The sequence below is a fragment of the Homalodisca vitripennis genome, chromosome 2, assembly GCF_021130785.1.
Source record: "Homalodisca vitripennis isolate AUS2020 chromosome 2, UT_GWSS_2.1, whole genome shotgun sequence".
Lineage (NCBI taxonomy): Eukaryota > Metazoa > Arthropoda > Insecta > Hemiptera > Cicadellidae > Homalodisca > Homalodisca vitripennis.
In genome coordinates, this window is record NC_060208.1 from 11,197,829 (window position 1) to 11,214,469 (window position 16,641).

Consider the following 16,641-nt stretch of genomic DNA (forward strand, 5'->3'; position numbering starts at 1 on the left):
AGAAAAAGAATAACAGCTTTAGGCTTGAATTGTTTGCATCCCTCCTATAAGAAAATGAATGCCCTGGAAATTAAATACGAGTATTATTTCTGTCACAATATGTTTTCCGTTCTCTTTGGCGTTGTGGATAGCAGAGTTATTAGCGTCATTGGTTATCAACAAGACACCCAAGCGATAAGGCCAAACTTTATCGCGCATCGCGTACCATTCACAATGTAATAGTCTGCAAAAGTAACGAAATAAATAGTTATAAGCCATATTTTCTGACAATCCACCACAAATAAAGTCAGGATATAATTAGAAAACTAAGTTTAAAAATCATTAATTTCTTTTTTTACAGATATCCAGTAATGTAAGCCTACTGTCGTAATTTACTGTAACGTTCCAATGGATAACCCTACAATGACCTCAAAGTGGAGCTTGATAAGAAGACGACTTTGGTTGCATACAGTTTTGCCAACTCTTACAGTGAACATGTCCCACGTGCTTTTGTTGTGTCTACTTATCACCGTTGCCTGTGTCTTTGGACAAAATGATGTCTCCGTGTGTAAGTACAGTAGTGATTAGCCAGGTTTAAAGTTAGAACTAAAGTACTATAAATTATATCTTGATTCCAAGTAACGCCAAGTGTGAGCCTCGTAAGAGTGATAAAGTGTGTTCCTCTTATTTTAGCGCCTCCGCAATGCATTGTTAACGGAGACTGCGGTGTCACAGAAACCTGTGTCAACCTGAGTTGCCGAAACCCTTGCCCTGGCACCTGTCAGGGTAACGCCAAGTGTGAGGTCCACGACCATGTACCGTACTGTTCCTGCAAGCCCGGCTTCTCTGGGGACCCGTTCACTGGATGTCAGCAAGGTGAGTTCTTCTTTAGAGATCGTTAGTCAATCAACCGAAGAAGGACTTTTCCAACTTTCTCCTTGTTGGGGATTTTCAGAAAATTTGACTAAATAAAATACATAGGACTCAAAGGACCCGACAGACGTAACAAAAGTCTTACCAGCAAATTAAGAGGTAACTCCATCACAAGTCTTAATAATCTGATAGAGAACAAAAATGTGTGCAATTCATCCAGGCTCCAGATTGAGGTTGTATTACTATGTAAACGAATGACTAGAATACGTCTTTTAGCCCACATCGCGAATTAGCTGAGCGTCAGCGAAGTATCAAAAGTAGATAGGGAAAGAGTTTATTTTAATTGTTTTCACAGACACAACACCTTCTAAAAGAGGCACACGTGTGTCATTAATCCCCGGTAACATTAAACCCCCCACAGGGAATGTTCTGGTATGACCAGATAAACTCCTGAGTAAATTAAACCCTACAAAACTTAAAATTACTAAATTATGAGTATAGTCGGTTTTTATTATATTTACACTAAACAACTCAAAATAGCTGACCAGCTTAGACTTTTCTTCCAAGCTCTGCACCAGCTAAAGCAAAGGTCTTACATCAAATCCAAGGGCAGAATGGAAGCACAAAACAAAATTTCCGACAAAAAAGGTCCAGTAATTTTTCCTATATAATGTACAGCCGCATTTGTAGCTCACTGACATAATAATAATATCTATTGTCATATTAAGTTTTTGCACTCATCGACAAAGTCACTTTACAGCCAGAAGCCAAGTCAATAAATAAATACATGTTTACATACTAAAATATAAGTCATATGTAAACACATCCATGAAATATAAACAATTATCCTTAGTTAGCTTTAAATATAATTATAAATTAATATGGGATGCAGCAAAAAAATTCATCTACAGAATAAAAAGGATTGTTTAGAAGCCAATTATAAAATTTATTGCAAAACACTTCTTTAGGGTATATACAGGTTGAGTGGCTCATGGTGTGACAAAATTTTTTGGCTTATAATGCAATGTAAATGTGATACAATGGCGGTTATAAAAAAGTCTAACTCCAAAAATTAGGTCTGAAATGAATTATTTTCAGGTTTTCTAAAAAAACCCGTGTTTTTGTACGTAAATCTGATATTTCTCAGCAACGTATAGACATATGTGAGCAAACTACATCATGTTTAGATTCTCCGTTAAATCTTAAATTTGAAAAAGTTATCGGTTCAAACGGTAAGAAAAGAAAATTAAGCTTCAGGTCGATTCAAATGGCAAAGTTGCTAAGTTTCAGAAATACTGAAATATCATTGAACCCCATCTTTTTACCACACCCTGTACACAAGAATGTTTCGAGTGATAATAAAAACTTTGCCATTTAATTCGCTTTAAAATGGTATGCCATATGACCATAGTTAAGTATTCGGTTACCTACTTTTATCGGTTTGAATATAAAAAAACATGCAAGTTACAAAAAGATTAAAACAATTTAACAACAACTGTAATTAAATTTTATGCTTTATAAAACTGCCTCATAAAACAAGGAATTGAAGATTACAAAAAACTAAAGCAGTTTACAATAATTTGTGGATGCTAGTTACAGATTAATGGTCACATCCTTTATCAATGTTTTAATTCCTTATCTTATCACTTTCACCAGTATTGTACATTCATTCCTTATCTTGTTTTGTAAGACCAGTGTCCACATGAATTACTTCTACCTCCAATAAACTATTTTTCTGTCCAATTTAGTCAAGTGTAGGCTGCCATGGAGTTCACTACTCGAGAATACGCTGATATGCACTTTATTTACGTGGTTGCTAACTTTGTCATTTGAATCGACCTGAAGCTTAATTTTCTTTTCTTACCGTTTGAACCGATAACTTTTTCAAATTGAAAATTTAACGTAGAATCTAAACATGATGTAGTTTGCTCACATATGTCTATACGTTGCTGAGAAATATCAGATTTACGTACAAAAACACGGGTTTTTTAGAAAAACTGAAAACAATTCATTTCAGACCTAATGTTTGGAGTTAGACTTTTTTATAACCGCCATTGTATCACATTTACATTGCATTATAACCCAAAAAGTTTTGTCACACCAAGAGCCACTCACCCTGTATTTATTAAATTACGTAAAATGTTGCAAATTTTTAGTGAAACAACCTGGTGACTATTAATGGTTTTATTTAGTCTGCAGAAATTGATTGTAGTAAGCCTACTTGCCTTACTCCTAGTATTGTAGCTATGATCCGCATACTTAATATTGTTAGGGTATTGAAAAGTATACAAAACTAAGTCATATATGTACAAGTTGAAAATAGTTTGAATTTTTAAGTTTATAAAATAAAGGTTTACAATGTTCCAAAAAACTAACACCACATATGATCCTGATTGCTTTTTTTTGTAAAATTAATATTTCATCTATCCTGCTGCAGTTTCCATAAAATATTAAACCATATCTAAAAATTGATTGGAAATAAGAAACATAAGGGGATCTAATATAATTTGTTTCAATACAATTAGAAAAATAACCCTAGATAATTTTGAGCTAATGTAATCAATATGACAACCCCATGTTAAATTTTTATCAAAACAAACTCCTAGAAATTTTACTTGATTTGAATATTTATCTAAATTATTATCAATACCAATAGCTCTTAAAGTAAAAATTATGTTTTGGGTTTTATCTTCATTTAAAAGAAAACCGTTTACATTAATCCAATCCGATGCCTTATCCAGAGCACTTTGTGCCAAGATATTAAGCTCATAAATGTTTGAATTAATGTTGAGGAAAGTGGTATCATCTGCATACAATATTGATTTACAGTCAATAAAAGCTGGAAGGTCATTTATACTAATTAAAAAGAGAAAAGGACCTAAAACCGATCCCTGGGGGACACCATATTTAATTGTAACTACCTGTGACCAATCACTATTCACTAGAACCTTCTACTTCCGCTCAAAATGATAAGGTTTAAAAAATTCAAGTTGCAAATTTTGAACACCATAGTATTTAAGTTTTAACTATAATTCCGAGTGATTTACACAATCAAAGGCTTTGCTCAGGTCATAAAAGGTAGCCTGAGCAAAAACCTTATTTTCAAATGCTAGTAACACTTCGTGCACCAGCTTATCTATTGCATCTACTATGGACTTACCTTTTCTAAATCCAAATTGAGAAATACTTAAAAGATTATCTTTCTCAAAATAGGCACTTAGTTGATCAAAAACCAAAAGCTCAAATATTTTTGATATTACAGGAATAACTGAAATGGGTCTGTAACTTTCAGGTTTGTCTTTAGATCCCTTTTTAAAAATTGAACTAATTCTTGCAATTTTGAATTCATCAGGAAAGATTCCTTCTAACAGGCAAAGATTAAAGCAGCAGGATAGTGGTAAAGACATGTTGTCAATGATTTGTTTTAGAAGATTTTTGGAAATTTGATAAACATCATTACAATTAGAGTTTTTTAAACGCTTAGTTGCATTAATTACATCTAGTGGTGTTATTATATTCCAGGTAAAATGTAAATTTGGAACAGGTTTCTCACCAGATGCAAGCAGCTGCTCTGAGTTAGAAGGGGCAGTGCCTATTTTGTTCTTAATAGTCTCCACTGAATCCAAAAAGTAATTATTAAAAGTGACTGGGGATATTACTGAATTTTTTTAACTTACGGTACTAACATTATTATTACTTTTAATGATATTCCATGCCGCTCTGCATTTGTTAATACTATTTTCTATTATATTTGTATTACATTTGATTTTAGCTTCTTTAATACTTTTTCTGTAATGATTCTTTAAGTAATTGTATGTTTGTTTAATTTCGTGGAAATTCCTCATATTATTCTTAAGTAAGACGTCTAAGAAAATTAATCTAATTTTCATAGCAGCTAACTCATTATTGAACCAGGCATTATTCCTTTTTTACCACTGTTGGAATTAACTCTTACTGGTTTAGAGAAATGGTTAATATTGTTTGTCAATATATACAGAATGACAGAACAGACATTCCGAGCACCAACAACATTAGAGCTCAAAATACTATTCCAATCATAGCATGCCAATCTATCTGTTAACTTGGAGATTTTTTGTTTAGGTAAAATAACTTTAAGAAACGGCCTACTATTGGGTATGTTTGTTTGGTTTTGTGAAGTATAATCAGTGATATTCAAATTCAGTGTGAGCCCACAATGGTCCGAATATGAAAAATTAAAAATACTACAATTTAGTACATTATTTCTATGGCAATTTACAAAAATATTGTCGACAGTTATTTTTTCGAGTAGGTTTAGTATTCAAATGATAAAAGTTACACTGTCGCAAGAGATTAAGGAATTGGTTTGAGAATCTACTACCTTTAGTTACATCAAAGTTATAATTAAAGTCACCTCCAATCACAGATGTATAATTTCACAATTTGTTAAAACCCGCAGCAATTTGTCAAAAGAGTCAAGAAAAGTATTTGGGTTACCTGATGGAAAGTGATATATAGCTAAACAATCAATTTTAAATTATCCACAAAAACAGCTGCCGCCTCCAAATCCAACTCAGAACAAAACTGACCAACATCACATATTGTTACATTCAAGCTCTTATGTGTAAGTACTAAGGAACCCCTCTAATATGTTCAGTTCTACAATATGCACTTTTACAAAAATAATCGTACTAATTCTAACATAGTTCTATAAGTGCTGGAAACGTGAAATTTTGCACACGCGTCGCTTGTACCTTCAAACGTCTGCAAAAAGTCTGAAAACCCGAAAGTTTAAATTCTGAACCCCTCAAAAAAATTTGCGAACTGACCCCTTTTTTACCCTTACAGCTATTTCTTTGAAGCCCGATAGCGGGCGAACCGTTGGAGCTAGCGTCAATCACACAAAAACATGCCAGTGGGGAATGAAGTGGCCTACAAAAAAGGTCCAGTAACTTTTTTCTCTATCTCCATTGGTTTGGCTGTAAAACGCGATTAAGTAAACATTTTTTTGAAATTTTCGCTTAAAAATGTACCTTTCGGGTCCGATAGCGGCTAAACGGTTGATCGTAGCTCAAAAAACTTTTTATTGAGATTTAAAAAATCACGTGATCTACAAAAAAGTTCAAGTGACATATTGCTCTATCCTCAATTTTTTGGCTGTATAACGCGTTTTAAGGTATTGATTTTTTAAGTTTTATGTGAGATTTTGTTTTCTGGGCTTCATTGCGGACAAGCCCTTAATTGTAGAACAGAATAAAAATTTGATTTCAATACTAAATAATACGATCTACAAAAAAGGTTGAGTGACTTTTGGCTCTATCTCCATTGGTTCGGCTAATAAATGTAAATATTTTGTAATTTTTATTTTAGAACTTTGTTTCTAGAGTCGATAGTGGCCAAACAGTTGGTTCTAGATTAAAAGTAAAACTTTTTATGACTAAAAATTTATGGGATCTACAAAAGAGGTCATGAAACTTTTTATTGTATGTCCTTTAATAAGCCCGAAAAACGCTCTAAATAGCGAAATATTTCACGTGAATTAGCAATTTTTGGAGTCTTTTTACTTTATATGTGACTAATATTTGTGTAATTCATTCCAGATTCAGATTGCACTTACTTTGCTATGTTAACGAGTGAATACCACCCCACATTAGAAATTGGCTGAGTGTAAGCTAAGCATCAATAGTAGATAGGGACAGAGTGAATTTTTATTATGTTCACAGACACAACACCCTCTAAAATAGGCACACGTGTGTCATTAATCCCCAGGTAACATTAAACCCCCCACAGGGAATGTTCTGGTATGACCAGATAATCCTCCTCAGTAAATTAAACCCTCTGATGTCTTATCCCCAGTAACATTAAACACCCCCCAGGGAATTTCCTGGCATGTTAAACCCCCTGATGTCTTAACCCCCGGTAACATTAAACCCCCCCAGGGAATTTCCCCAATTTCCAAGCGTAAATCATGGGGGCCTGATTTAAACTTTAGTTAAATAGAGATAACAATCAACAAATTCTAATTCTAATTTACGGATTTAACCTGTCACCGAATTCCACTTATCCCCGAATTTTAAGCATAGCCCCCAGCGAGTCGAAGGCGAGTTTGGTTTTATAATTTCAAAGTCATGGTAACAAGATAAATTTCCTGAAGCCAAGAAAAATGTTATAAACGTTTTTATTATTCCACTATAGGAATCTTAGAAAGTAAGTGTTGGAAATTTTGGAACTTCTTAAAGGTATCAACCTATGTTTTCAGAGACACCAAACTGCACACCTTCCGGTAGTTCCCATGGAAAAAAGGTTTACAGAGTGGAACGCTTTATAAAGGTAGGTTAATACTAGAAAATGTTTTACTTTTCCTGAATGGAAAATTGTTTAGAAGGAAATTTAATACAAGATATTATAAAATCAAATCGTAAATTTACGACTCAGAGAAAGTTTTGGATCCAAACGGCATTTTCGTATCTGGATGAAAAAAGTTAATGTACTTAATACATTATTTCAAGTTTAATGAATTTAAAATTTAATTAGTGATTTATAGTCGGTAAATAATTGTTTCGCTCATGTATGCATAATCGTAGCTAATAATACTGTTTTCAGTAGAAAATTAATGTCGTATATTATTTTATTATATATTAGACGATTTTATTCAACGGAATTAAAACCCGAATTGAATTTCTTGAGATCCAATATAAATTGCTTGGAAAATTCATTAAAAAGAGGGAACTATTGTTGTTTTGTGATCAGACTTAAGGCATTGCTCTCAGAATTACAGAATATCGGTAACATGAGAGTACTTTCTTTAACGCCATTAAGAACCATTCAATTTATACAGATTTAAAGATGGTACTCACATTAGCTTCTCAAATAATGTCTTGTTATTTTGAATATTCAAAGACTTATGTGACAGATTCATAAAAATACATGAATTGTGTTGATTGATTTTTGTATGAGATGAAAAATAAGAGAACCTTCAGAGTAATTTCTCTTTTTTCCATTTTTACAAATTAATATAAGATACTGCTGCAATATAAACAAATTAACTTTGGTATTATACGGAAGCTGTTCTATCCATATCTACAACTTTTATTACGCGATATAAGTAGGTAAAAAATACGAACGTATTATAAATAGAGAAAGTTAAAGTTAAACTTTACGAGTGCTCACGTAGTCTGAGGTCGGTAAAACCGATCGGAAATGTCCTTGACCATCAGTGCGAGCTTCGTTGCCGCACTTCAGACGAAAACAGAGATAGTTTCCATGGTAAATTTAAACTTTGGTACTACTACTAACATATGTATGATAACCTAATCTATATTTACTTATATAGCGTAATAACAAATAGTAGATAGGGACAGAGTATAATAGTGACCTCCGAATAATACAAAAGTACTATAAATGTATACGAGTATTATACATGTATGGAAGTTCTTCTGCATAGGTCAATTGGTACGCTGCATTAATTCACTGCAGAGACCATGGCGGAGCGTTAGCCACCATTAGGTCTCGGGAAGAAAACGAACAGATCAAAGAAGAGATCCGCAAAACAAGTAAGTATTTACGGGAAGTATTTTTTGAACTGATAACACAGATTACATTCTAATTATGCAGAGTGTAACAAAAAATTTTACACAAAAATTGTACGATACTGACCATAATGAATGGGCCAAGAAGGGCTAACAGCTAAATGCAGCATGTTGAGTTTATCTCCAGTTCACCTTCCTCTTGGTGCAGCGTCTAGAGTCTCACGCTATCGCAGACTTGATTCCAGAAATCTGGAGTCATGTTCGTCTGAATGGATCCAAAAATAGTCATTGACGAAGAACGAAGAAGCTCAAACTCTTTGCATCGTTTCGACATCAGAGACACCTGGACTACAGAAAGTAGTGCAATCTAGGTGAAGAGATATTCTCATTGTCTCATCAGGTGCACTGCGATGTTAACTGATACGATCCTAAGCGTGTTCAAGTAACCAAGCGTGGTAAAGTCTTTTACACATCATGCAGGTATCATAATGGTGGGAAGGGTTGATAATATAATATTAATGTTCTAAGTATTAATAATATTTATTTGAGGCAGCATAGAAGATAATCGTTCAACATTTTAGTTCCATATCTTTACTGATTTCTAAAATAAAAACTAAAAATATATAGACAGACAAAACGGTAAGCGAAAGGAGAAACCATTGGTTGCATTTAGTTTTTAGCTTAACTTGGTCTGCTAGAAGACAATATCCTAAAGCATTTTGTTACACCCTGTATATAGCTGTCGTTTTAAAGAAGCGGTTTTGTCTATAGTTGTTTTGAAGATTGTCATAGTTCAAGAGAACAATATCCATCCCAATTATGTTTTTAATGACAATTTTATAAATTATACTAAAATGATGACTTTTGATCCAAATTTTGTATTGTTTGAATTAAAAATAAAAAGTTTAGAAAAAAGCACCCCTGAACGTTTCTATCCTGGACTCATTTTTATATACAACTTCAATAGTACTTTTATTAAATTATTTCGTTACTCTATATAACATTATAAAAAGTAGTACATAGTTGTAGTTTTGGTTTAAAAAATGTTTAATACTTCATTTACAAAAAATACACACTTTTGTATTCAGTATAGGGAAAAGTTGAGGATTGTTTGCTTATTTATTTATAGTTGTTATATCAAAACAGAAATCATAGACTACATACTGTAGTCTATGATAGAACTATAAAACATACGTTATTAGAGTAAGCACTTAGTATACAGGTAAGAAACACAATTCTGAAAACTGAAACTTTATTAAAATATTTAAGTTAATGTAAATGGTGCACACTACTTTAAAATAATTTTAAATTTCAAAAAATGTATATTTATTTTACAATGTTATATCAATGCATTTTGCAATATGACGTCATCAATAAGCGTTTCTGTGAAAGTATTCATACATTATGAAGAAAGATGAAGTGAATCACTGAATTTAAATTGATGAATAACAATAAATAATGTAAAATTGATTACCATGGAAAAGGAATAAACACTTACAAACTACCTTTGGATTTAAAAGTCCAGTAGGATAATATTAATTATTATTAACAAATTTTATGAAAGAGATACAAAATATTGATAAATAAATTCTGTATAAATAAGTGTAATTGTAAAAGAATGTTATTGTAAGAGAATTAAGGAATAAGTACATTTTTATATAAAAGTATGTTTGTACTGACACACAATTTGTGAATGCTGAGTTACCGTTGTTCCTCCTCTTAAGTGCAGCGCTAGAATGCACCTGATGAGACAATGAGTATATATATTCATTTAGATTACACTATATTTTGTAGTGCAGGTGTATCTGATGTCGAAAACTGTGTAAAGAGTTCATTTTGAACTTCTTCGTCGCCGAGTATTTTGGACTTCTTGAGACGTACATTCCAGGAGTCAAGTCCGTGACAGCGTCAGATTCCAGACGCTGCATTAAGAGGAAAGTGAACTGGAGCTAAACTCAACACTCACATTGAACCAACCTTTCCTACCATAGTTACGTTATGTATAGAACATAAATTTGGTAAACTTATTGAAATTTCTGTAGACGTAGTAGTGTAGAACACTTGAAATATCTCTGTCACAAAGTGACTCTCTGACTTTATGTCTGAATGAACTGTTTGGAACGGAACAGTGACTTCTTCCTTAATGTGATGCGTAATATTGATAGTGAATTTGCAACAAAAATCAATTTCAAGAAAAGATTTTAATCAACTCATTAATTATACTTATTTAATGAAACATCTGTTCAGCCTTGCGGAACGATAGATTCTGGACCTCTGGAACGAAATATCCTCAGGGATATTGGATTTGGATGTCTACCGGAGACATGCTGCCGGACTTCACAGACTGGCTACCCGGAGAACCAAACAACGATGGGGGCAACGAGAACTGTTTAAACTTTTATGAGAGCAACAATCAGGGTTATATGTGGAACGACGTACCATGTACAAAACCAATGTACCCGGTATGTGAGTATTTTGTGCAATAAAACATTTGTATTGAATTTGGTACATCTGTTCTTTATTCAGTAATCCCTTTCATCATAAGAGGAACGTTCGCAAATACGAAGCAGCAAATCACTAAAACTAAACCGCTTACGAAAAGACATTGGGCGATTTTAGTTCATGCAGGTTGGGGTACATACCCCTCCGCTGCTGTGATGCCGCCCTCTCCCAGTATCCCCACCACTGCTCGGCACTCGTCCGCTCGCTCTATCTCCTGACCTGGACACTGCCACTTAGCGGCTAACCTCACACCAAAGCCCAAACTGCCTTGGTACGTCTATGGGTACATTAGTCTGTTCGTTTAATATTTTACGCTTGTATAGGCCTAAACACAAAGATATACAATATACTTGAATATACAATAGAATAGGTAAGTAGCTGCAGTGTAAACAAAATGGCGAGAGCGAGGCACGAACCACACACTACCAACAGAGACTAGAAGGTGATTTTCTCATTCCTCACCACTGGGGAGGGGCCCCTCCTGCGCGTGGCTGCTTAGATATTTGCTTCTGCGCAGGTTTCTTTGCAGTGGTTTATCTATAGTCGTTGCTCTGTGCTCTGTACTCAACTGGTTTCGTAAGAAGAACAATGACAAGTGTTTGGCGTGATAATTCAAGATTTTTATTATGTAGATAAAGTTTTTGGAAGATACCATCGACATTACAAGTAAAATATTACATTGTAGGTTTTACCTTACCAGCAGATTCTAGTTTGAATTTAGGAGTATCAGGTGTGTGTTCTTAAACTTATTAATCTTGCACATAATGAATGTAGCCTCAGAAATCAATAACTATAGAATTTTATCACCTTGAATGGTTAACATTGTGTGCTATATATACAATGTTACCTTGTATTTATACAACACCACCATATGCCACACCAATACGTCACACCATTTTTCGTAACAGGCTTCACAGAATCTACTTCAAATCTATAGATTATTTGATTTTGAAGATATCCTATGAACAGATATCCTATGATAGACATTCAGACAATCATAAAATAATGAAGTTGGCACAAAAATGATGCATCATAGAATTCTTTATTGCAGAAATGGAGTTTCATGCAAAATGTCAAGTCTGCATATGAAATCTTTCTCAACATGATTCATTCTGATATTAAGGTTTAAATAATAAGTCTACACACCAGATCACTACAAAACGATGTTTTATATGTTTGGATAGTAGGCTACACGTGTTAATACAAGTTAAAATCTCTTATAAGTGTTCTTAGTTTATTTCAGAATTTACTTATCCTGCTATTTTTTGTTGCCTTTACTGTTACCTATAAGACCAATGTATTCGCAAACGCTCATCCAATAGAGAAAATTATGCTAAATAAACATTATACTCGAATACTTTATATGTAGAAAACGTACATGTTGTCACTTATACATCTCGTAAGGGATTATATAATTACAGAACAGATACTCGGCAGTACGTTGGCAAACAGTCAATAGAAACCACGCATGAATATCAAAATGTTTAATACAGTACAAAATACTTGGAGTTATTTTATTTAAGAGCATAAAACTAGTTTAAGATTTTATAGTTTAGAGGCATGTAAAAGTGTAAATTGTTTTTCAGATTTACAAATATCACTAAAGTAAACTCTGAAAACAACTGTAATAACTGTTGAAATAAATAATACAACAAGACAATTACAACAATAGACTATATATTTATTAATGTTACTATATATACAAATAATATTTTTATAACTAGAGATTCGGCCCGCAGGTCCAAATGTTACATGGAGAAAGAGCTACAAATAAAATTAAAAATTAAGAACAATTACACCGGGAATGGAAGGACGGGTGAGACATGAGGTATAAAGTTTGTACTTGAGGATAGAAGCCAACTCACCGATGTTGATTTTGATTCTTGCCTCGCTTCATCCTCTGGCGGGGGAGGGGACTTCCAGCTCATCCAGGGCTACCAGGGCTGCAGTGGGATCCACAGACGGATCGGTTAACGGGTTCTTATTTTCTCTGAGAATCGTCACTGGCATCGGGGGAAAAACAGTTTTAGAGAGGAACCATAACGAGAACAAAGATTTATGCGGCCGGAGCAGGTCACCTCCGACGGAAGGTACGATACACACTAACGAGTACGAGAAAGAGGGAATTGAAACCCAAGACGGCTCTACTTTTGTCCAAGATAGACAGACGCGGCTAGCTCCAATAGGAGACTACAAGATCAACAAAGCACGAGAAAGGAGTGGGCTCGATCAGACCATACCTCTTCCAGAACGGCTACGACATACGATTTTGGGAGGAACATACTAGCGTCTAAGGGACGCTCCTACCCAGCAGGGATCACTTCTGGCTGGTTTATACCTTCCAGAAGTAACCGATGTGTCACTTAAATCTGGGAAACCTTATGGACTCAATCGGTTTTTGCCTGGATGATAATTTAAATTTTAAATCACAATCCTTTAAAACAATCTTGAATAATGAAGAAATCTATTCTTTAAAGCTCCTGGAGGAACTGTGATTTGTACAAAAACGCTAAAAATAAGGATATGAATCTTTTGCAGTATTTATTGAATGAACATAACGCAATTCATTCTGCAAAACAATAAAACCCCTTATATAAATAACAAGATTCTACCTAAAAATCGCCCAATTCTGGTCTATAGGTCAACCGCTATTAAAGAAACCTGCGCAGAAGCAAATTTCTGAGCAAATTGTACCGCGCAGGAGGGGCCCCTCTCCGGCGGGGAGTTGGGGGTGGGGAGTGGGACCGGCATCTCATGTATCTGTTTATCAGCTGTGTGCATCGTGTCTCGCTCTCACAGTTTTGTTTACACTGAAGCTACTTTACCTGTTCTATAACTATATATTTTTTTGTGTATGCGTATAAAAGTGTCGAAGTCTAAGCGTAAAATTTTAATTAAACAGATTAATGTAGCCATAGATGTATCCAGGAAGGTTGCATTTTGTTTTGAGGTTAGCTGTGCAGTGGTAATGGCCAGTAGAGATGTGTCATTCAATTCGAACGGGTCAGTCAGGTGGACGAGTGATTCGGATCGGAGTGTTTCAAAAGACCCGTTCACTATGAAAGTTTTGTTCAATTTTTCCTAGTAACTGAATAAATTTGATACTTTTTTCCAAATCAGGTATATGAAATGAAATGAAAATGGTTTATTTCCCCAAAAATAGTACAATAAAACACATTTACATATACACGTATTGCAACAAACGTATGCACATTCATACAATGTTTGAAACCATGTATCAGAGTGTAACAATACTGTACTTATACATAGTTAATTATTTCTTATTGTGTAAAACTTGTAGTAATTCTATTTAATTGAATTAAAATTTGAAAAAAGAAGAGTAGTATAACTGGGAAAAGCCTACATGGGCCTAGGGCCTGTGCGTAGGCTCTGGTCGTGAATATTGGAACTCAAAACTTACTAATAATAGAACAAATGATATTACTCGTATAAGTAAAAAAATAGTAGTTTAGTCATTGTTGAGATTATTAAATGGTTATAGAATTAATTTTTAATCCGGCTGGATGGCAATGACAACAGTAACCACGCAGGCAATTGATGAGTCACATTGATAATGATACGTAACAGAGTATAAATCTAGTTTTGCTGCACTGTCGTATGAAGTATTAGTTATGGTACCTAATTATAGTAAAGGACGGATCGAATAATAATAAATAGTGAGGAAGGGTTAGAAGTTCAGCGATAACAAGGGACAATAAGTCTATATACTTCTTCACCATCTGACAATAGTAACCAATCCTTCACGCGTTTTTTAAACCAGTAAAGATTAGAATTGTGTCCAGGAGCGGAATTTCCTCTCAATCTGGATACGTAACGTATAACCTCTTGTAACAGTACGTAAGTTGAAGGTCAAATTAAGCCTATAAGATCGGTCTTCGAAAAAAATCGTTATATTTGAGCCATAAGAGTTATATAGAGTTCGCTAAGTTCTGACCCACATTAGTAAAGAATTCATTAAATTCGTTGGCTACTTCAAGCTTAGTTTTGTCACTGAATAATTTGGTATTTGGCAAATATTTATTTAGCTGGAAAGAAACTTTGTTAACCTCTCCACCACTAAATTTATTTACAACCCCCCAAAACATGTTTAAATCCCCATTAGCTCGGTCGAATTTATCACAAAAATAATATTTTTTAGTTGCTTTAAATTTCTGCTTATAATGTTCCTGTAATTTACATAGCGGATTTTAAGCTCCAAATTAAGTGGTTGCTTTTTCACCAATTTACTTAATTTATCTCTTTCTCTTATAGCTTGGACTAAATCTGAAGTAATCCATGGTTTTAGCTTTTTTGACCTAGCTTTAAATTTATTCGACTGGCTATTGAAATTGTAATAACATTCTGAAGTTGTAGTGCTAAAACATTTAAATTAGTGCTGTTAAAAATTGATTGCCAATTAGCATTTAAAAGGCTATCATGAACATTTTGAACACTTACTTTGATCACAGGTACTTAAAAATTGGTGTTTACTTGTAATACTTAATAATTTACATTGTTCAATTGTTTTAAAATTCAAATAGCTATAACTACTGAATGAATCCACCTTTTGAAGTTCGGTTTGCGGCATTGTACTCTGCTAAGTAAGACCTTTAATTTGATACCAAACTTGACCTATGCTGCTATTTAAGAATTTTGTCAGACTCCTTGTGGACCGTCCCCCAAAGGGATTATCCGGTCGGTAATTGGGCAGATATGTGCGTTACTATCACCAGTAAGCACGTGTGAACTTTGGTATTTCTTTCTATTGTGGTTCAAAAATTAAAAAAGGGGTTCCAGACTTAATTGTCACCCTGTATATCTATACATTCACTGTAAGATATGTTGTTTATTTCCTCTATTTTTTGCAAGCGGATCCTTTTGTTCGCTTGGTCATTCAGTTCAGTCGTTCATTTTGTTGAACACGATGACTGGTAAAACACGCTCTAGCGGGAAGGCTTAGTAACTCTGTACTGACCGGTTCAACTGAACGGGTCGCAGCAGTGAACGATACCGACTGAGCCGGATTAGTCAGCTGATCAATTAGAGTGAGCGCCGAGCAGTGGTGGGGATACTTGGAGGGGTATTTACCCAGCGATCACATAAGTCCAATAGATGGAGCAATGGGGTTGGCAGTTGAAGTCGACTCTGGCGCGCGACGCTACAACCAAGGCCGCACTATACACCATGTATAGTGCGGCCTTGCTACAACAATGGCGGCGACCTTGGGATGATTCACCCTAGTGGCGAGCGCTCAGACTGTGTTCGCTGACATCTGGCAGGTTTTAGAACATGAGAAGGAAGGTGAAGATCTCGACTATTTTTATGATATTGTAGGAAACACTTCAAATGTAACGACGCATATTGTGGAGTACCTTTCTGGTTTTATAGTAAGAACGTTAAGAAATAAAATAGCCTGTAGCGGGTGCCTACAGTTGTTACTGGCTAATGAGGAAACGTAATACCGCAACAGTTTGATAAGTTGTAAAAACCGAGGAGGACTTTTACAGCCTTCTGAAGGTGTTGTGAAACTTTGTTTGTTATGTGAAACAGAAGTAAAGTTGCGTATTAATAAAGGCGACGTGACAACTGTGAAAAAAACTAGAGGACAGAATGGTAAATTCAGTGTTACGAAAGTGTATCGGTGTAAATCTGTTCCCAGGAGGGCATTGTTTTGAATAAGATCCTGAGGTAAATCACCTTATATTAGTTAAAAAAGCTATTTGTAAACAATACTTCAAAGTGCGACTACATCACCACTGCAAAAATGTCAGTGCCTCAA

The 16,641-nt window shown here is 34.4% G+C and overlaps 1 protein-coding gene across 1 annotated transcript; it reads left to right on the top strand.

The window, feature by feature from the left end:
- The first annotated feature begins 216 nt into the window (after positions 1-216).
- LOC124353550 (C-type lectin domain family 4 member E-like) lies at positions 217-10,868 on the top strand. Its single transcript, XM_046803439.1, has 5 exons — positions 217-547; positions 673-855; positions 7,091-7,161; positions 8,276-8,384; positions 10,608-10,868. Exons 1-5 carry the CDS (start codon positions 388-390, stop codon positions 10,844-10,846), a joined length of 762 nt encoding a protein of 253 aa, XP_046659395.1. The 5' UTR covers positions 217-387; the 3' UTR covers positions 10,847-10,868.
- Positions 10,869-16,641: the final 5,773 nt, after the last annotated feature.